At 36.9% G+C, this 22372-nt stretch overlaps 2 protein-coding genes across 2 annotated transcripts in view; both read left to right on the forward strand.

Annotated features, from left to right (window-relative positions):
• Positions 1 to 544: 544 nt before the first annotated feature.
• LOC145774755 (sorting nexin-32-like) lies at positions 545 to 6767 on the forward strand. Its single transcript, XM_082586060.1, has 7 exons — positions 545 to 672; positions 1922 to 2027; positions 2492 to 2588; positions 3853 to 3892; positions 4308 to 4490; positions 5268 to 5417; positions 5833 to 6767. Exons 1-7 carry the CDS (start codon positions 550 to 552, stop codon positions 5881 to 5883), a joined length of 750 nt encoding a protein of 249 aa, XP_082442186.1. The 5' UTR covers positions 545 to 549; the 3' UTR covers positions 5884 to 6767.
• Positions 6768 to 9099: 2332 nt separating this feature from the next.
• The window catches only part of LOC145774086 (disheveled-associated activator of morphogenesis 1-like), a 32327-nt gene continuing 19054 nt past the window's right edge, over positions 9100 to 22372 (forward strand). The window contains exons 1-7 of the mRNA XM_082585234.1: positions 9100 to 9360; positions 12097 to 12186; positions 12545 to 12619; positions 18280 to 18371; positions 19332 to 19467; positions 20397 to 20594; positions 21299 to 21421. Coding sequence (XP_082441360.1) covers positions 9175 to 9360; positions 12097 to 12186; positions 12545 to 12619; positions 18280 to 18371; positions 19332 to 19467; positions 20397 to 20594; positions 21299 to 21421 — 900 coding nt within the window. The 5' untranslated portion in view covers positions 9100 to 9174. The remainder of the gene's footprint in view (positions 9361 to 12096; positions 12187 to 12544; positions 12620 to 18279; positions 18372 to 19331; positions 19468 to 20396; positions 20595 to 21298; positions 21422 to 22372) is intronic.

Consider the following 22372-nt stretch of genomic DNA (forward strand, 5'->3'; position numbering starts at 1 on the left):
AGAGTTCAAGTTTTGAATTTTTATTGCCTGATATCTTTGATAACTGTTATGCGGTGCAAAAAAGTCATATTTTTATCATCGCTTAGATGTAGATATATTCTAATTATTACTTTACGATGATATATGGTACATATCGATGTCGAGCGTGGCAAATCTTATTTATTGTTCGATTCCCTGCCGAAAGTTGCTCGCTTCATGCTTGAGCAAGATAATTTTTGCTTGAATGCTGAGACGCATGGTCAATTGGTCAAAGCGAAGTTACGTTGTCTACCGGGTGCATCTGAGTTTGGTGAGGTACTGAGTTAGCTTTTCACCTTTCTTAGTGATAGTGTCCTACTGTTTGGAAACGGGCTGGAGAAATAAAAACCATAATTTAAAGATATTGAGTATATGCAAGAATACATAGTTCCTTTTTCAAACTTGGCCAAAAAAAGTAAAGCAACATGGTCTCTCTACTGTAAAGCGGGGCAAAACGAAACATACAAGACCTATAAAGCTAAACAACTTCTGTTTCCTTAAGGTTTGCTCTTCAACTATTGTGATGATGAAATGTACTACGCCTTGTTTCAGCTGAACATCCGCGAAAAGAACACTGGTGAGCTGATTGTTGGATTCTTCAGAGGTATAACGAAAAACGCTGACGAGTCACTCGTATTGCTTGCATGTCGGCAGGTTCGTGATTGCTATGCAAGTTTTGCGAGTGCCGTGCAAGTTTTGCGATTGCTGTTAAATTTTGTGATTGCTATGCAAGTTTTGCGAGTGCCGTGCAAGTTTTGCGATTGCTGTTAAATTTTGTGATTGCTATGCAAGTTTTGTGAGTGCCGTGCGAGTTTTGCGATTGCTGTTAAATTTTGTGATTGCTATGCAAGTTTTGTGAGTACTGTGCAAGTTTTGTGAGTGCCGTGCAAGTTGTGCGATTGCTGTTAAATTTTGTGATTGCTATGCAAGTTTTGTCAGTACTGTGCAAGTTTTGCGAGTTTTGCGAGTGCCGTGCAAGTTTTGTGAGTGCCGTGCAAGTTTTGCGAGTGCCATGCAAGTTTTGCGATTGCTGTGCAAGTTTTGCGAGTGTTGTACAAGTTTTGTTATTGCTCAACTCAAAATATACGATTCTAACTCTATAGCCTGAAGCTCATTATTCTTACAGCTGTTTTGCGATAATTTATTTCTCTCTAAAAATATCTTGATTGCTTATTTTGGCAGCCAGGTGTCGCAAGAATCGACAGCGTATTTCGCCTTGAATCATCTGTATCGCACCACTAATTCATGCCACGATGCTCTGGATCGCTTAATTTGCCAGTCCATTGAATTCTTACCGTTGCCAAAAAAATCCAGCTGACTATTGCCAAAGATGTAGTTGTAAACTGTATAGAAGGAGCGGTTTTTCTGACGTCAGCACACGATTAAATTCTCCTCACTGTACAACAGAGAGCAATTGCATTTTGCTATTCATACCAGTGTAACCTCCACGCTAGTCATTCAGAATATCCAGTCAACAAAATGTTTTTGGCAGCCGAGTGTGGCATGAATTGATTTCTGTAGTGAGTATTAAGCCTTTCACTGGTGCCAAGTACAGCGCTATTTCTACGTAATATCTTGATTTGTAAAATGATACGAACAGTCGGCAAAGCCATTCGCTACTCTGTTGCTGCTTCACGCCCTATGCAGCAAATAAGGCTTGCTGGCCGCAGCTTTAATACCATTTCCGCATTTTTCTGGAAAATAAGAGCAAAAAATCAAAATTTCCAGAGTGGTTTTCCCGCCCTCGTTTCCTGTCACTTACGCTTCTGATTATTTTCCAAACTATCCACCACGATCGGCTTGCTTAGAAAACGTACCAAAGAAGGATGACCGGAAAAGCGTATCATAAAAACTCTTGTGAACCAGTCTTGCTCCATTTAACAACCTTCGTCACCACTTTCAGGACACAGATCTGTTCTTTCCGAGCAAGAAGAGATTCTTGAGCGAATTCTGTGTCAAGACCAAAGATTCAATTCAAACAATCGACGCAGTCACAACAGCTCAGAAAAGTAAGTTGTCTGAGTGCCCACACCATTCTGCAATGAAGCTTCTTAAAACCTTTCACTGTCTCAGTGTAGCAAAGAAATTGTGAAGTTTTTACCCAGTCAAGAAAAGTCAGTCAGTTTGATGTCTAATTGTAGTAGGCTACTGAATTAATTCCTTTTCTATATTTTTTAGCATTTTTAAATTTGCACAGTTAGTTAGTGCACGGTTTCACGTCCTTTGTTCCTCGTATTGCGAGGGTTGTACGTACACATCGCATAATGAGTTAGCTATGAAATGTAATTTTGCATTGCAGTTGCTTGCAATTTGTGCTTTTATATGCAAAACTAATTTGTTGGTTTACGGCTTGCTTAAGATTGCAAGCAAAATCATCGCTCATTGCATTGGTTTCGCGTCTGCAGACGTTAAATTAATGTAAAAAGGGCTCATTTTGTGTACTGGCAACAAAAGATCCTTAATTTTTTGATAGACTGTGCCAACTCTTATTCACGAATATCGAGCAATCTTCGAGACCTTTCGAAATTTGAGAACGCTGTGTCTTCAAGCCGAGAGGCGCGTCTCAACAGGTTTGTTATTCTTCTTTTGTGTTGATATAAAATCATCATCAGTTGACACATCATCTCAACTCGGTTTTGACCACATTAGGGGAGGTGGCCATTTCTTGCAGCGATTGTCTTTACTTATATCTTCCATCTCATTCACAGCTTCATATTTCAGTCCGACTTTGTAAAATAAAATAAACAAAGTCAAATTGGCCACAGTAATCATTGCTAAGGAAACTGTCATAAGGCCTGCTTAGTGAGATCAAGGCATTGATGGGAAAGGCATGGAATATGAATTAGAAGTTTAGAAACCTGCTGAAGGGTCAACTTGGAAGTGCACTTCACAAATAGAAGACAAATGTTAAGATTTCACCAAAGATGGGTTGTATACCAACCTGTTAAAACTGTTTGTTTGGACATTGAAAACTGTTTTTTTTGTGCTCTACTGTTAATGTGTATCACAATTATTTTTATCTCTTACACGTAAAAAGACTTTGGAAAGATTGATGACGTAGTTTATTGGGATATTAAACGTTAAACAGCAAATAAATGATCGGATAGTTCTACTTGTGAGATGATGAAATCCTTAAACTGACGAATGGTTCATCACTTCCAGCACGTGAAGAAATCAAATTCTGAACCGCAAACGTCTTTCGTCGATTTCAAAAATAGATATAATTATACACTACTACTACTACTTGCAACAGCTACTTTACAATTGGCAATAACTTCCACTTTTACAGTTTGTTTTTCAATATCGGCTAAAACTCTACAATTGTTTTCAATATACATTCTGTTACAACTTCTAATCCCCATAATACACAACTCTAATTACGCGGTTAGTTATAACGAGTTGCTTTGACTAGAAGCTTCCAGAGACTAGGGTAATATTACGACACGAACTCATTCTTCTGGTCAACAACTCAAAAACGCTTTGAAAATCTGAAAATCGCACGAACGCAAAATCTTCTAGAAGCATGTTTTGCTATAAAATATTGCATACTTAAAGGTTATTTCTGAACAAAATTCGACAATAACAACCCAGTAAGAATTACGTAACAAAACAGTTCATTTATTCTAGGACAATAATGCAGCCTGCCGCGGTGCTACGCATATTGATTGTGACAATGTGTTACTAAGGAATTTGTGGTGTTTTTCAATTTATAGGCAGCCGTTATGAAGGTAAAATCGAGCTGTTACATGGAGGAGTTTCATTCAACAGTTCCAAGTAGTTGGAACTTTTTTTCGTTCATTCTACTAAGATTTAAACAATCGTGTTTATTTTTAGGATCATTTTTAAGACGTACGAAGGTTTGGAGAAAATAAAGGTGATATAACTGGATATTTACGTAATTTTACTACAATAGTTGCAAGCCTTCCCTACACTGCCATAGGTGGTGGGAGATCTAAACTTCACAGACTTCAGCATTGAGCTACAGCGCTAGTTCCATTCAGTTGAGGGAGTAACGCGACTCCTCATGAGCAAGGAAAAAAAATTGAATCTTCTTATATGTGAGAGATGAGATGGTCAACACGAAGTCGTTAAGTCCCTACATCCACACTTCACTTGATCTCTTCGAAAATCTTAGGTTGCTCGCTCGATGAAAACTTTATTTATTACGAGACTAAAGCTTTGAATTTTGTAAAAAAGTTACTCATATTGGCTTATCCAGCTGGTAATACAGGAAATATTTCTTAATCGACTTTTTCGGCATCATTGTGACATGGCTGTTTATCTGGCAGATGCTTGAAGCAAAATCAGCATCAGACATGGACCTTAAACTGGCAGGCTTGCTACGTTATGCCTGCCAGGACTCACAAGCTTGTCAGGATCTCCTCTGCAGAAGGTGGCGTTGTTTGGCTGACCGTGAACATGCTAATAAAGAACTGACGCGAGCTCAAGTTAAAAAAAGAAATGTGGAGCAGGTGAAAAAAGCGAAAAATGATTGTTAAACGAAAAACAAACTTTCAGATTGATTTTCCTATTTTTTCAGGCAGCACATAGAAATAGACTTATTTGTTGACTGGGTTTGGTCCTTTCACAGTGGAAACCGTGTCAAGCAGGCGAATTGTTGATCCTGTGATTTTAAACTGTCCATGAACTGCTTGTACTACACGGTGGTTAGGCTACAACACAGTTCACCGATGCGGAAATACTTAAAAACTGGCTTGAAGATAACGAGCTTGACGTGTGAAAGTGCCATACGACTCTACTACCGTGTCGTATTGTTGCGTTTCTCGGCTGTCGATTGTGGCAAGAATAGACATAGTGCTATACGCTGCGATAGTTTTTCTAATTCAAGTAGAAAAACCTTACTGCTGCAGTATACCACAAGTTTACGACTTTAGTGGTTCTGCATAAGCAATACTGCAAAACGAAAATTGTATTCTGTACAAAATCGACATAACGAAATCAGCGTGCTGGCGACAATAAACATCCCAGACAGCACATCAACCACTTTTTACATTGATTCAACGTCTGCTCACATTGAATGGCGTTAGCACATTGAGTGGCGCCTCACTTCACCGGCACGTGTTCAAAACTCGATGCTGTCACGGGAAGCTTCACTTAACTCTTAAACGTCTACAGACGTTGAATCAATGTGAAAAACGGTTGATTTGCGGTCTGTGGTAGCCTACACACAACTTAAAACTTCAAAGGTTTTAAAAAAAAATTGAACTTTGTGTTGTTATTTTCTACAGGCGAAGAAAAACCTGGAAGACAATCGACAAAGATTTGAATCACTCTCAGAAACTGCAAAAGGAGAAGTGATGGATTTTGACAAGCGCAGAGTCGCCACTTTTCGCCAAAATTTAATCCAATTGGGAAAGCTACAAATCAAACACTGCAAGGTGATGGCAGTAATGTCTTTTTTTCACTAACATCTCATGAATTTATTAACTATTTAGCTTTGGCATCAGAAAAAAAGGCTCTTAAGAGTAGCCTACACAGGAACTTGAAATTTTTGTGATTGTTGCAAATTTTCAAATGGTTTTCACTCATAAAAAGAAATTTATCTCAACGCTAAAGTAACGGCAGATTAAGCCAGCTGGTTTAGATGTGACATTCTATCTATTCATCTGAAATTATTAACGATTTTGTTCGTTGTGACAAAATATGTTTAAACTCAATAGCGTGTAAAATATTTGGTAGCAACTTCGCCTTATACTGTGTTTTTCTATTTAAAACAACAATGCACATTTGCTTGCAGAAACTCGTTTTCAGTTGTTGGTTGTGTTCACTCAAAGTAGGTTTTTAATTTTGCAGGAGATGATTCTAACGTTAAGCTATTGCATCTCATCAATTGAGGAAATGTAACACTTCGGGAAAAAGAAAATTATTCTTGCTTTGGCTCGTATAAGCGTCTTTTGGCGTTAGATCGATGAAGAGACCTCTTCTTACATGATGGTTGATAGCCAAGCCATTATTGTGAAGTCCAACTGCCTATTGCTATGCTCTTGCTCAATTATTTTGAAAATATACACAATGTAAAACAAAAAACACTTGAAAAAGATTTCCACTGTGGATAACATTGTTTTGCTCGCTCACTTGTTGGCTGTGGATTTTTTGTTTCCTATTGCAATTTTTGTGTTTTTTTGTTTGAAACTTTTTTCCTCGTGTTCGAAAACCTTTCTATTTTTTCCCAGACTTTACTTTGTTGCAAATCTCGATTTTCGTTGAAAAATCTTCTGCACTCTTGATTGCTATAAAAATTTTGTTCAACTGCGTAGGTACACTTGTACAGTGTTTTGATTTAGTTTTTGTAAAGGGCAAGTCGAAATATGCTCGTACGCTGTTAGTGTTTTCCTTCATTAGGCTATATTGTTTTTGTTATTCTTTTTAGTGATTGCTGTTTACGTCGTCAGTCATTAGCTTATCCCACTGTATGTATAATTGTAGCCTAGCCTATATAACATAACCTATGTATCATACCTTGTTGTTATCATATGCAATGCGTTAAGCTATCGATACAATAATAGCTACCACTGGTCCGGTATAATTTTTTGATTTTTTACGCAATTTTGCTTCTGCTCAAGAATGTTGTGTCATACTTATTTCATTGTCATACCTATTGGCTAAATGACGTTTAATCTCTGCCAAACTATTCAATATTTTTGAAACCCTTGAAAGTAGCCTACACGCTTGAGCCTGGTTGTATTTAGTCAGCTTGAATATCATTGCTTTGTCATTAACTGTAGGAATAGGACAATATTGCTTTTTGTTAGAATTTCAAATAAAGCTATCAACATTTTTGGTTGTTGTGACAATAAGTTAGTTTTTAAAGCAAAATTCAATTCTAGAAAGTTTAAAGCCTCGCCCAAGTTTTACATTGGGTTAACTTGAAGCTGGTGATAAGCGAGGCCATAGAGTCATAGACTAACCTTTTCTTAGGTTTCTTTTGACAGAAGAGCGTAAATTGTTTTCGTCGCCTTTGTTCCAATTCCATCAATAGCCCCGATAGCTCAGTTGGTTAGCGCGTGACTTCTGGAACGAAGAAGCTTCGAGATCAAGCGGCGCTGGTTCGACTCTCGGGATGTACACTTGAGCAACGCACGTTAAGGACTGCTCTCCATTCATCGGCATCTAATGGATGGAATGGACCTAATTCCCGGCAATAAGACTTCAACAATAGGAATCTTCACTCTGTCAATCTCGGTGACCGGGCCTGCGTCGGTAAATCAAAGCCTCTACAAGTATGCGAAACTGCCAGGATTAAGCTCTGGCTGCTCTGCAAGAATCTTTTCCAGTCCGTGGATAAAGATTCAATCAATAAAAGTGGCTTTGTATTGAGCTAGAAGTACACGTGTCTAAGGCTATTTTGCTTCATTCGACTGATTTAAACATTTTTAGCAACTTTTTGTTTTGGGCTGAACCAAGGAATTTGTAGTAGCATAGCTTAAAAGGCTTCCAGTTTTTTCTTTAAACATCACATCAAAAACACTACCAGGAATAACCAATCAAGGCTTTGTCAGTCCGAGGATAAAGATTCAAAACCAACATAACCTACCAAGCATGATAAAATGGTGGAAACTGATGACAAACGAAAAGACAACTTCCACGACTAATAAATCATCGCCCCATTTTTATTTCAACTTCCACATGAAATAAAAATGGGGCGATGATTTACTGCTTGTGACCAAGGCTATAACCTTTCTTGGTAATTTTTCTGAACCATTAAAAATATTTGTCTTAAAAAAATATTCTTGAGAAGTTTCCTGTCAGCTGTCATTGCTCCAACCAGCAACCTTGTGCAGAGAAGCTACTGCGACTCCATTTTGGCTATATGGTTTTGGCTATTGGCCCATCGTTTACTTGGTTGCAGGCTAAGCTTTAGTGCGCATAGTGGGAAGAATATATTAGTTTGCTTGTAGGCTAAGCTTTTTTTTCAGGTTTTGTGCAGAGGTATTTTTTCAATTTAAATCGATCGAAAACTAATCCTATTTCCCGCTAGAAGACGCACTTCAGCTCACATGGACACCAAACAAGCTTTCTCACCAGCGTCTGCAGTCTGCACCAGCAAGATTGTAAACAAAAAATATAGAAACTAGCGAAGAACGAAACATGCTTTGGAGGCGGTGCGGTCGTTAGATATTAAATTAAGTATTTTATGCTTGGCATATCTTGCTTTATAAATAAGAAAAATATTAAGTTAGAAAAGTTAAGTTCTTTGACATCGATGTTTTTTTTAAAAGTTGGCCTATGTAGGCTACTGTATTCGAGTACGCTACAAGTACGCGAAACTACCAGGAATAACCTACTATAGTATTAAGGCTTTGTCAGTCCGAGAATAAAGATTTAAAACCAAAACATTTGATATCAACCTACTGCAGGCTAACATCCTAACCTTACCAGGTGGATTGAGGTAAGGCTAGTTACCGTACCATACTGAAAGCGTTACGAAGATTATACATTTTCAAGTGTCTTAAAATTTATTGCAGAGTGCAGACTAGTTTCGAGATAAGTCTTTAAATTTGATTGCAGAATAGTTTTTAAAACAATATAGAACATGTGTATGTGCCCGTATAACTGCCTTGGCTATGGCATGAGAGTAAAAAGTTAGTAAAATAGAAGTAGTTGCATTCATTGGGTCGCAAAAGTAGCTAGTAGGCTATTTTAAATAATGTATATATGTGATCATTATCCAACCAAACAGGCTTGAATAAGTTGTGCATGTCCAGGTTTTTATGATATCAATTATTTTATTGTATGTTTGTTGTATATACTGTATGAAACAATATCTTACAACAACTGTCCTTAAACTAGAACAATTTAATGACTTTTATTTTTTTTGTTTTATTATAGGAAGTGGCTATTTTTCCACACTTAATGCCATGGTTACAATCAGGTGTTGCCAGAGTTAGGATTAAAGTTAGGAAGGGTTAAAGTAAGGGTTAGAGTTAGGAATTATTACACTATATTAGTGTAAATATAGCCACAGCCTTTATTATAATACAGGTTTCAAAGTGGACCTTAGGATATATGATCTTTTGTCAAACAATCATGTAAATATTGGTGTAGAATAAATCACTGAATAGAATTATCATTTACAAGTAGGCTATTGTGAATGGCATAAAGGCGTGTCACCAAAAGAACTATTTAGTTTTTAGAATGGCTCATCAAAAAAGAAATCCTTTGGAGCGCTTATTTTGTGGATGCTTTAGAAATAGTGATGAACCTCCAAAGATACAACTGGACACTACAACTACAGAGCAGTTGGCAGCTCCTCCGATGACAGAAGCAGTATTACCAATGCCTCCACCAGATGAATTGAAAGCAAAATTTGCTGAACTTGTGGTAAGATTATGTTATTGGTTACAAGTTAGCAACCTAGAAAAAGATGGAAATTGAATCAGACTGTTCAGTGTTCACCAGGCATTTAATTTATAAATAACATAATGCACTTTTTTAGTGGTAATCACTAATCAGTCATGTCTGATTGACAAAAGTCAGAATAAATGCAGATTATTACCTGAAACAGCTTGTGATAGTTTAGCTTATTTTACACCAGAAGAGTGTATTATGGTTTTAAACTTGGTAAAGATTATCCATTTAGAATGTGCATTGAAAGTTTGCTAGATTTTTTAATGTCATCCCAACGGCTTTATATACAATATTGCTCAATGACAAGTGAGTGACAAGGTTCAAACCCAAACATATGCAGTTGATCAGTAAATTCAAAAGTTAATTTCTTATTTAACAGAAAACTAATGCATAAATACCATTTCAGACAACAGTCATTTATAAGCAATTATCGCAAAAGGTCTGTAAATCTAAATTCACAACTATCACATACCGGTATGCATAAATGCAATCACTAACACTATGTCCTGGTGTGAGGGTTTCTTAGTAACAAGAATCACTTCTTAATTTAAAATATATATATACACTTTGAAGTTTTATAGGACACAAATTTTTCTGAATTAAATTTTAAAACCACTGTTCCTGACAAAAGAAAACATACTTTTCATCTGCACCAATAGCAAATATAATATACAATAACTTTTATTGAAGCAGTTGCTTGTATTTGGGTTATTGTGGAAATAGTTTTGATTGCATAAATCTTTGCATCACTGTAGTGTACCCAGGGCCGGATTTAGCTGATGGGGGCCCAGGGCACTTTTAGATCAGGGGGCCCCCGTGCAAAAAGTTTTTTGAAAAACCACCTCTACGTCTACAGTAGCATTAATCCAGCACTGCACAGCATTTTGCAGAAACTTCAAAGGCTGAAAGAAAAAAAAACACAAAATCACATTTTTTCCATGTAGGGGGCCCTTCAAAAGTCCCGGGCCTGGGGCACCTGCACCCTCTGCCCCCCCCCCTAAATCCGGGCCTGAGTGTACCAGTATATGTGTTGTTTCTCAAAAGTGACTATATAATCTAAACAGAAAAGTGACATTTTACGATAGATTTAAGAAATTTTGTTTTGTTAGTACAACAGGGCAGCTCAAAACTACAACACTGGTACGTGCTTTAAACAAATTTCAAAATATATATTTCAACACAAAAAGTTTTGTTTTAGTTTCACTTTTAAAGAAACTAAATTTCATTTTGTGATCAACTTTGGGTAAATTGATTTGTTTATTATTTAGGAATGTGAGTGTTCCATAAAAAGTACATATTTTAAACAAGCCGATTGCTAAACAACATACTTAACTTGTTAGCATAAAAAATAAATGACATTCATTTTATAGAATACCACCATATAAATCCACCGTTTAGCTGAAAGCTTATAATAAAAACTAATTATGACCCCATGCATTTTATCCACTGTTTGCATATTTGTAATCTGTTGGTAGCTGCAGCAGATGGAGTGTTACATGCATGTGATATGGTAAGCACATTTATGATAGAAAGAAAATGAGTTGAACGTTTTGCCATTGACAGCATGACGTAGCTGGTTAGGGTCAGGGAGGTAGTCATTTCGATGACATGGGTTCGATTCCCACCCTTGTCATTACTTAATTTTCTTCTTTAATTACTGTACCAAATAAAGTTCAAAGCAAGAATCAACTCTCTGGCTGAGTGCTTGAAGGGTCACAAGGACTGCGGTCAGCTAGTTCTTAGGGAAAGTTCTTCTATTTTCAAAGTGTCTACTGGTCAAAACACTCCATCTGTTGCCGTGACTTACAGATTACAAATATGCCCCTTGTTTATCTAACCCTTCAAAACATATTTATTTTGATTGCTTAAAATCGTAATAGCTCGTTTATCTCTAACCAGTTGTATAATAAACGGTTTTAGCATACTGGTAAGTATCTAATTTTACGGTATGGGATAAGTTATTCATTCATTATTATGCTTAGCCATGTTTTGTTAAAGTACCGTAGCCTACTATGTGTAGGCTTGTCAGATATCAATACAATGACCATCCGGTTCTTTTTTACGTTTGTATTTCCTTAATTCGTTTGAGAAGCAATAATGACAAAAAAGAAATCAATTATTATGTTTCAATGTCAACAATGAAACCTACTTTCCAAATGCCCGCCGCTGCTCAAATTTAAACATCTGGCACTATTAGTTTAGAGTAAACATCCAATGTAGCCTACTTGAAAACAACTACAAGAATCGCATTGGCATAATTGCTTTTTCTGTACTAGATTTCTCTGGAGGTCTGAAATTAATTAATGTATTTCGCTTAAGCAGGAAACACCATCTGGTGCTCTAAGCTTGACCCAAAACCTTGTGGAAAACTCAGTCATTCTTTACATTGATTCAGTGTATACAGACGTTGACATAAATCAATAACAATTGACTTGACCAGCCATCACACTTGTTCACATTTTCATGTCTGCTTGAAAAAGATAAATAAATATCATAGAAAGAAATTTTTGTCTTTTTTTTGTTGTCTTCAGAGTTTCAATTCTCTTGAAAATTTATCACTTGAAAATTAACCCTTTGTCAAATTTTTTTTGATATTACTTCGAACATTGTCATCGCTGTTTGTCATTAAAAACAACCAAAAACTTCAGTTATATCTTATATGATGCCTAGGTATGCCGTGCAACTTTGCAGTAAACTCGTTGTTTTCAGGATGAACTAGACTTGCCAACTGCACGGAGGGAAGCCATGTTTAGTCTAACTCTCGAAAAACAATGGCAGATTTACTGCAGCCAAAAACAGGTAAAAAATGTTGACATTTATTCTGATAAAAGTTTATCAGTTGCACAAGATATTTCCAAAAAGTTAGATGTAGTTTAGATTTTTGCATGACCAACAACAGGTTCTAAGTGTATTGAAATAAACAGCCTAATTTTATAATCACCATTCAGCCGAGGCTTGTTAATGCAAGTCACAACGCAAACTTGTAATGATTTTATAAGCGGTTTTTATCTGTGTTAAAGTCTGCCAATGGGAAGGGAACATCCAAGCTTCCGTGTTGTGATGGTGACAGACTTCCTTTCATAACTATTTAACCAAACTATGATAATTTACTTTATAAATTACCCTGTTTTTGGTATAAACACATATTTTTGTACAGGAACAGGAAGATTCAAACAAACTTGCAACAAGTCAGCCGGAATATTACATTGATAGACTCAACTCTATGAGCACGGTATTAAAAGGTTCATTTTTTATGGCTTGCTTCCTCTGGTATTGTTCAATAACATCCGTCGCATTTATATGAGTGGGTGTTATTTGCTATGGGCTTATGATTTCGGTTTTACTTTTCTTGACTACTACGTTTCAAAAATGCTGTTCGCTTGTTTGGTAGCCAACCAGTTCAGCGGCAGAGTGGTGGTCGCCTTCTGTTCTAGTGCTGGTAGATCTGAGATCGATTCCAGGTCGGGTAATACCAAAGACTGTGAAAACAATACCGATTGTGTTCTGTCTTGCATAACGCAGTGATGATTAGTGGGGTAATAATGTGATGACATCCTAAATATGATACAAAATTTAAAATGAGCCCTGTCACTAGAAGTCCTTAGCAGTTGTACAAATGTACAACGACAGTTAATGAAACCGTAACTTTATTATTATTATTATGCCATCTTTTCATAATTAATTGGCATTTTGAAGTCAAATTCTGTCATGGTTGAGTAAATTTTCGGTTATGAGAAACAAGAATAATTTTATCAAAATTCAGCTTCTGTCACCTGCCTGAGTTAAACCATTTGTGTGGGGTTGCGATTTTTTGCTTTGATGAACGTACGTATTTTGGGAAAAATGAACTATATTTGGAAAAATGAAAAATGTTTTAATCAATCAAAGTTTAAAACTTTAAATTTATCAATTCGTCAAAGAGTATTAAAATGCTATGTCTGGTCAACCCATTTATACAACTCTGAAACTTGGACAGTGTCACAAAAAATGGAAAAACGGATCGTTGCCTTCAAGCTCTGGTCATACAGGCAAATGTTAAAAATTTTATGGAAACAAAAAATCACTAACGATGAAGTATTATCCAAATTTAATTCAAGCAAAATTCTCTTACAAATAGTCAAAAGAAGAAAATTGAAGTATTTTGGACACACAATAAGACAAAACTCGTTGCAAAGATCATTAATAGAAGGGAAGATAAACGGTAAAAAGAAACAAAGGCAGACCAAGAATGATTTGGACATCAAACATCACTAAATGGACAAAATTAAGTTATGAAAGTGCAGTACGAACAGCTCATGGTCGAGAACAATGGCGCATTGTATCCAACCCTCAATACGAGGAAGGAACATAATGATGATGATGATGAACGTACGTAACATTTTGGAATGAGTCCAACACACCATGATTCGAGTTAGCTGGATTGGTTCTTTGCAGACGTAGAATCAATGCAAAAATGATCGTTTCTTATCTAGGATTTTCGTGATCTTGATATTTTAACTATTTGAGTAGGGCTTGAAATTGCAGGTTACCTTGGCTTGCCATATTATTATAGAATTTCATTCAACACACGATTATTTTCATCAATACTGTCAACTTAGCCAAAACAGAAAACAGCGCATTCAGATTGAAATCACATCAACAATTACAGCTGCTATAAAAAAATAAAAAAACTACCAGTTAGAAACATGCACAGCACCGTCTAAAATCTAAATGTACATTCAGCTAGCAAACCCGTTAATTTTTAATTTGATTCAAAGTCTGCAGACGTTGCTGCTTTCCACGCGCAATTGATTTGCAACTTCCCACGCGTATGTCACTAGTTTTTTTTTGCTTAGACATCAGACTAAGGTCATTATTCTTCAAATCTGTAAACTTGTCAAACAAGACTCAATAACTTGAAAAAATGATGCGAGTATGTAACTATGTACCTCCTGTTCCACTGACGTTTCAACCACGCTTAATTCGCACCTTTAAAACAACATTTTATGAAACAAAAAATATCAGCAGAGTACGCATTGACATGGCTTAGACCAGTGGTTCTCAAAGTTTGTTTTTGACACTCTTCCCTCAGTGGGCCAAGTGGCCCTTGTTTAAGAACCACAGGGTTAGAATAAAGTGCAATGTATTTCTAGGAAACCAAGAAAACATTGAAAGCTTTTCGGATGATGTGCAAACTACACCAATAGGCCAAGATTAGCAAACGCATGGCGAACGCAAATGTTTCTATATTGTTGAGTGTTTAGTCTTTCAGACATGACACAATAGCTATGCCAGGCCCCCCGTTTACTAGAGGTCCATTATGTTGTTTTCCATCTATTTAAATTGTCTCAGCACCATTTTTAATCTTTCATGTGGTGACTTTTTGATCAATTCAATGTTTTTAAGCATTACTTCTATGTTAAGCTGAAACATTTCCGGAATATGCGTTTTGGAATAATATGCGTTTTTGTTGCTCATCCAACGACTTTTCTGCATTCTATTTCGTTCGGTTTTTTTACTCACTCTATAGTTTCTTGCATCATTTCCGGTCACGTGGAATCATTGCCATCGTCACATCCTTTCAGCTGATGGACCACTTTGTTGTATTTTCAACTGGCCCGTTTTTCAAAACTGTTCACCGACAAATACATGAGTTTAGGGTCATTTATACGCGATGGATACAAAAAAAGATTGGCTGCAACAGACACTTCTATTGTTGTTTTACTTTTCCCTTTTCACATCGTTTTAAGGTTTGGTGACGTTAAAACGATATAAAAAGGCATCGTTTGCTACTTGGGCTGAGAGCAGCGTGTTTCTTTGAACAGTACTGTCGTTCTAAAACTTGACCTTATTACTACGCCAGTAGCCTAAAGACTATTGTTGTATTGATAACGCCTTTGATTGATTGGATTTTTTTCAACTATGACCATTCTAAAGTTAAAACTCTATTAGAAGACGCGTGTATCAACAATTTTATAGTTACACTCGCTTGGACAATAGCCTGTAGACGTTAAACCGATGCAAAAAAACGAATCTTGATGGCTTGGTTTTCAGTTGTTATATGTCATTGTTGCTAATAATGTGCATCTTGTAGCCTACTTTTTGATTTCTTAGAAGAAAAACAAACGCTTAATTTTAGTTAGATCATGGTTAGATTGATTGACCCAGTACTGCACGCTCTGCCGTACAATTCGGCAGTTTTTTATCCGTTTTTGTTGTTGTAACATTTGTAACTTAGTTAGTAGTGTAATTGATTGACTTTCGCTTTTAGCAGCATGATCGTTGCTTACTTCTCAGTGTAGATTCTAACGATCTGGACACTACTTAGTTAGTTAGTGTTGATTGGTAGTTAGTTCCAAACACTACTTAGTTTGTAGTGTTTGGAATATTACGTTGTCTTGCTTCTGACTTCAAAATTCATCAGCAAACATATTCTATCGTCACTGCTTTTTTTGAGGATTTTCATGACAAGCAGTTGCGTTGTTTTGTATGTACTTAGCGTAATATTTTAGCTTCCAGTTTGAAACTAAGCGAATAAGCGATGTACCTTAATTTTACACACATTTTTAATTTTTTTTCCTACCTTATAAGCGAACGTGTAAACTTATATTGAATGTTTTTAGTTTTTTGAAGTATCTTGAAACCCTGTTGCGATAGCCACAGGTTTTCACAATGGCAGTAAATTCTTCCCACAAAAAATTTGGTTGTTAGGTCGCATACCTGGCTGGAAAAAAGACGTTGTATATTAATTTGACGTCTCCGGACGATACATTTTTCCGACTGGAGAGTGACATCCGTCTGCAGGTTTCAATTGCTTATTTTTGTTTGAAAGTTGGCATTGCCGCCAATAAAGTTAGTCTAGCAGTAGCAGCTGTAGCACAGTACAAGCTTGTTCTCTGCATGGAAGTCATGCTTATGCTTGCGGAACGCTGTTACCTGTCTTCAGCGCAAACTGCTGTACAGCAAAGTTTTATTTTCTAACTGATTTTAGTTTTATGTGTTATGACGTGAAATAGATGCAAAGTAGTTCATTGGCTACCTGTTTCCTGTGATTTGCACCTGCAGTCAAGCGAGATGTAAAACAGTCACTTGATATTATACCTAATTGAACATACCCTAGTACCCCACCCTTCCAAAGCATGTCTTCCAAGGCGACATGATGTAAAAATGAACTCATTCTAAGATAGGAACACTTAGGTATAGCCATGGTTCCATGAACAAAAATCTTAAAGTATAGAAACGGTGTTGCCAATAATGAAATGGTAAAATTGCTTTCAGTTTTTGCTCAAATTCCATTTAAATCGATGTTTGAATTGACAAAATGCGCTGACTCCCAACTTTTGGCTAGACAAAAGATGTAAATAATTCATTAGGCATTTGTCATAGTCGGCTGCTTACAAAGCACTCTCCAGGTCATCTGACGTCGAAGAAGACACTTTTTTTCGTTCAATACTTTGCAGGCATTTGCACTCCCAACTTTGCTGTAATCTAACTAAACGAAGTGTTTCACACGGAGTCATACATGTTATGACTCAATGTCAAAAAAGGCAAATCCAGATCAGTGTCAGCCCCATTCACAGTTGAAAAAAATATTTCAAAGAATTCTTCACGCCTCGTTTTCTACCATTCTCATTATTTCACTGTAATGCAGTAGTTCTCAAACTGTGCGTCGCGACGCCCTGGTGCGTCGTTTCAATTTTCCAAGGGCGTCGCAGAAGAGTTTCGTTTCGTAGCTGAATTCAGTTGATATTATAAAGATGAGGTTAACCCTTTGATTAGCAGTTTCAGTTGTCATCAAAGTTGTTAACTTCATTAAAACACGCCCACTGAAGTCAAGAGTTTTCAAAAAACTTTGTGGAGAAATGAATGCAGCGCATCGGAGTTTGCTCTTTGAATTTTCATCCAGGTGGCTTTCGCTTAGAAAATTCTTTGAACGCTTCTACGAATTGGTGGATGAACTTCAGGCTTTTTTGGAGCAAGAAAATAAGCCACTTGCAGATTGTTTAGCTCAGAACAATTTTTTATTGAAATTGGCTTACTTTACTTACTGTAAGTGTGATATCTTCGCCAAACTGAACATTTCTATGCAAGGGCCGAATAAAAATGACATTTCAGATAAAAATGCAGCATTCGTTAAAAAGCTGCTATTGTGGAAGGAAGATATAGCAAACCTGTCTGGAAGCTCTTGATACTTCACTTTCTTGTCCAATTTGCTTGAAAAGAAAAGTATGACGCTGCCTTCAAATTTGTGAAGCATATTTGGGCAACATTTGTCCAAGCTCGAGACGAAATTTGCAAAATACTTCCCGAAAAATTTATCAAACTACGAATGGATTCGTGATCCTTTCGTCCAACCTACTCCACTGTCTTTTACTGCACAAGAAAAAGAAGCCTACATTGACCTTTCTTGTGACAATTCCCTGAAAAAGATGTTTAATTCAGGAAATCCGGCAAATTTCTGGATTTTAATGAATGGCGATTATCCAGCTTTGGTGAAGAAACCACTACGAATTATTATCCCATTTGTCACGTCATATTTATGTGAAGCAGGACTTTCTGCCTTGGCGGTGATAAACAGCAAATTTCGATCACCAATAAACACTGAAAGAAAAATGCGGGTGGCAATTTCAAAAATTCTCCCAAGATTTAATGAACTTTGTAAAAACAAACAAGCCCACACGTCACATTAAATAATATGCATTGCTTTTTGTTGTTGTATCAACAAACAAAATTTTAATATTTAATAAGTTTCCTCATTAACTTTTATTTGCTGGTGCGTCGCAAGTCCAGAAAACTTTTCCAGAGGCGTCGCAACAAAAAAAAGTTTGAGAACTACTGCTGTAATGTAAGGATACTGTGTAAAAACTATCACACATCGTTTAGCCTAAATAAATACCTGACTGTGCATTTCAGACCATGGTGCTTGCACATGACGAAGAAGATATAAACATGCGATTGAAGCTTGTGGATAGCCTCAAATCAGCCTTGCGAACACAACCTATAAGGTAGTATTATTGTTTAGTATATCGGGGTGATATCCAAGTTTTTTCTTGGAATTGTCCATACTGTTGTATTGTTTTCAACAGCTTTAAATTTTTGTCGATTTTTTTAAAATGATGACTGTTGTCTAGTACTCTAGTTGATATTTTCTAACTACGGTAAATCCTAGTGAAAGACTTCATGCGCTAAAATTAGTCTAATCCGGTTCGAACCGCATCAAAGATCAAACACGGATCATTAACTGTATACAAGATGGTGTTATACACTACCGTACATTAAGCAAACATTTCGCATAAGGAGCAAATTTTGTTGAACTTTTACATAACAGAAGTTTGAAATGCGCCCCAACCACGTCAAAAACAAATTTCAAAAATGGTGCCGATCCCATGACAAACATCAAGTTTATTATTTAGTTTAATTGGTTTTGCATTCCTTTCAATCGTTTGAACGTTCTTGATCATGCTGCGAATTTTCTTCCATTTATTTCACCTCTGCTTGCAAATGCAAGGTTGGCTCCCGTTCGTTGTTAGAACGAAACGGGTCGAAACGAAACGGATAGTCAATGTTTAATGAACCAAAAAACAAGCTGTTCAAAACAAACTTTATCTTGACTCCAACGAATTTCGCTTGCTTCATAGAGCAGTTTGAATGTGTTTTCATAGCGAAAATAGAACTAGATTGGTCACGTTATATGATCGTTTTCCAAACGAGAAAATCGGTTCTTTTTAACATTAATTTAACGTCTACTACAGACCGACTACCGACCATTTCATGACTTAAACAGTAACTTGTGCCCCAAACAATATGTATTCTCTTTCAATATACGGAAATTGTGGAAGTATTTACCAGCATATATACCAGCATGTGGATTCAACAAAACTTAGAAAAAGTTAATCAGCAATTTTTTTCAAATCTGCCCATTGTGAGAGTGACTCGTTTCAACAGCCTTATTGCTAATCTTGCAGATTCGTTGTTCGCTTCATAGAACTGGAAGGCTTGAGCTGCATACTCAGCTTCCTGAAGAAAATGGTACCCGAGGTTCGGGAAAGCCGAGTACACACGTCTGTGATTGGTTGCGTTAAAGCTTTGATGAATAATACGGTGAGCAATAAGAGTACTCGCGTCCTGTGGTGTTGCATGATATGTATGCAGACTCCACTGTGCAGTAATTTAATCACAATACAGTTTTTAGAGATTTTGAACACGAAATCACACCTTGAATTTCAGTACCTTGCTGCATCATAACTATTGTCTCTAACTTTGAAAAGACACTACCCCGCTGTGATTGAGATTTACAAAGACATGCTAATAACTAGATTCATGTGTTTCAATTTTTTATCTTACTCAAGTTAATGTATGTTTGCATGTCAGTTGAAAATCTAAAATATAGATTAAGTGAACAGGAAGGCAAGGAAGCCAATCTTCGTGTATACCTTCAGGCATGCCTTTAAGTGTCCTGCCAAAGACACAGCCGCATGCTCTTGAGCGGTGTCGAACCGGCGCTCTTTCGAACATCGAGTCAACGCTCTGTCCACTCTGGCAATCACACAATGAAACAAATCAGTGCTTGTTTTACATTTATTCAACGTCCACTGACGTTGTAAACAACTGATTAATTAGCTAAGGCCTCCCAGGAGATGAAATGTGACTTGGCAGCGTAACACAGCTGTCAAGTGTGGCGCAACAAAAAAACGAATTGCATGCCACGCTTTATCGTTAACGCGTAGCTTAGCCAGTAGCCACCACCACCTGCCAACCCTAATAAAGAGATCCTGCAACTAATGGTCAATGGCAATTTGCTTTTATTTTAAACCTTATGAAAACGAGTTTTGCTATATCGTTTAGACTAGAACTTCGCTTTCGAAACTGAAGCGAAGTTGAAAAAAAACATGACATGACTAGCTATTAGAATATTTTACGGTGTGGTCTTAGTCATGATAAGCAACTTTGTCGCGTAATTCAAACCAAAAAGCCATTTCTTTTGCGTCAACATTACAATATGTAGATTTTTTGTGTTTTTATCCCTACAGCAAGGAAGAGCAAACGTTTTGTCTCATCCGGACGCTATCAACGTAATCGGTGAGAGCTTGGCTTGCGACAGCATTCGAACGAAAATAGCTGTCCTCGAAATCCTTGGCGCCGTGTGTCTTGTTCCCGGAGGACACAAGAAGGTCTTGGAAGCCATGCTACATTTCCAAAAATTTGCGTTCGAAAGAACTAGATTTCAGGTTAGATTTGATCCGCGTAGATTTTAAATAGTTAAAAAGTTGCATACGCCGTACAATCTTGCTTGCTGCATTTTACTTTCAGCCAGTTTAATTGGGTCTGCTACTATTCGGTGAGTCCGAATCGGTGGGCTCCTAACCTTTAACCCCTAACCCTAACCCCTAATTCCTAACCCTAAAACGGCAATGATAATTAGGCTACGTTACCCGATAATTTAAAAAAAAATTGAAAAAATCCTCCATTAAGGGATCGGACTCACCGAATCGGACTCACCGAAACGGGCCATTCCGGTTTAATTAACTCATTGTAAACTGGTTCATCAAGTTTTTGACACGGACAAATGCACTAGATTTAAAAAATTTTAAAGGTTGTTTTGTTAGTGCTATATCTGCCAGGGACGGCCGGATTTTCGAGGCCCTATTGCCTTGTTCATGCCGTGTTCTGACTCAATTTACTTCCCTTTGAGAGTGAGGCATCGCATGGCCATTACATCCCTGCTAGCAAAATTGTTCTTTTTTACGTTGGTTCAACGTCTTGAGATCCTGAATCGATGTAAGAATGGACCAGTTTTTATTGGCTGTGTGGAACCGCCAGCTCAAAACCGTGGCATTTCAAATGACAAGGAAACCTTGCATTAATGCTTCCAAAGTGTGATTTGACAGAAAATCATATTAACTCACCTACGTTCTGATACACGTTCTTTCAGACCATAGTCAACGAGTTGTCCATGAGTCATCACCACTCTCCGGAAGACGACAGCTTTGAAGTCAACTTGAAGACAACAATCATGTCATTCCTGAACGCGCTTATCAATTGCGGCTCTGGCGAGGTAACTTCTACCAATTGTTCGCAACACAAAGTTTCGATTTTTTTTTCCGCAGTACGTCACACTTCGTTTCATGCTTCCAAGTTTTGCTGCGAGTTTCCATTGAAAACAGTTAGTAAAAATTAGCCTTTTCTGCATTGATTCAACGTCTGCAGCTTACAAACGTCTACAGACGTTGAATCTATTCAAAAAGAACTAGTTTTGCTGTCATGGGAGACAAGTAATTGACAATGAGGGAATTCGTTAGGCCTACATATTTTTTATAGTCATAGACTTCTACAAGAAAACAGTTCTTTTAAGCGCCTGACTTTAAACATTTACTGATGCTATTTTTTAAAAGATTGAAAATATTTTATGTGTTAATTGTTTTGTCCTTTTGAATAAAACTGCAGTTAAATAACGCCCATTGCCTTATCCTTGTGCATACTTTTTCAACTGCAGTAAGAGTTACTTGGGTAATTGAGCTGAATTTGAAAAGTCGTTTAAACTTTGGGCCAAGGTGTTCCGTTCGGCGGTTCATTTTCGTAAATGTGAGGCAAGTTTTCGTTGCAATGTTCACATTTACGAAATCCTTGCTATTATTTCAGCAATGGTTTGTCCTGTCGCATGAAAACTACAAAGCACCGTTCAATCTTGCTTACTTTGCTGATGTTGCTGACTAGAACGGGAAAATTTTAACAGAAATTAGTTATTGTTGAGAACCCCTTCATTCTTAGGGGATTTACCATCATCAAAAAGCATTGTTGCTCGTCCTAAAGTACAGTAGACCTTTGACATCCAAATCTATTTCATTTTATTGTTAATTGTAAAGTTTATCCCAAGCTGTATTGTAATGACAATCGATTTGTTTCGTAAATATCAAGGTTAAGAAATGTCAAAAGAAATGTTAAATTGCTGCTAAGCTTGCTAATGCTTCAATAGCCAGCTTGACGTTAATTGAATGAAAGTCGACTT

The sequence above is a fragment of the Aplidium turbinatum genome, chromosome 7 (genome assembly GCF_918807975.1).
Source record: "Aplidium turbinatum chromosome 7, kaAplTurb1.1, whole genome shotgun sequence".
In the NCBI taxonomy this organism is placed as follows: domain Eukaryota; kingdom Metazoa; phylum Chordata; class Ascidiacea; order Aplousobranchia; family Polyclinidae; genus Aplidium; species Aplidium turbinatum.

What these genes read in the sequence shown, in the direction of transcription:
- LOC145774755 (XM_082586060.1), top strand. Translation starts at nt 550, where the DNA reads ATGTACTACGCCTTGTTTCAGCTGAACATCCGCGAAAAGAACACTGGT. An exon ending in AAAAAAGAAATGTGGAGCAG is followed by an intron (nt 4,491 to 5,267) that starts GTGAAAAAAGCG and finishes TATTTTCTACAG; the next exon opens with GCGAAGAAAAACCTGGAAGA. An exon ending in TACAAATCAAACACTGCAAG is followed by an intron (nt 5,418 to 5,832) that starts GTGATGGCAGTA and finishes TTAATTTTGCAG; the next exon opens with GAGATGATTCTAACGTTAAG.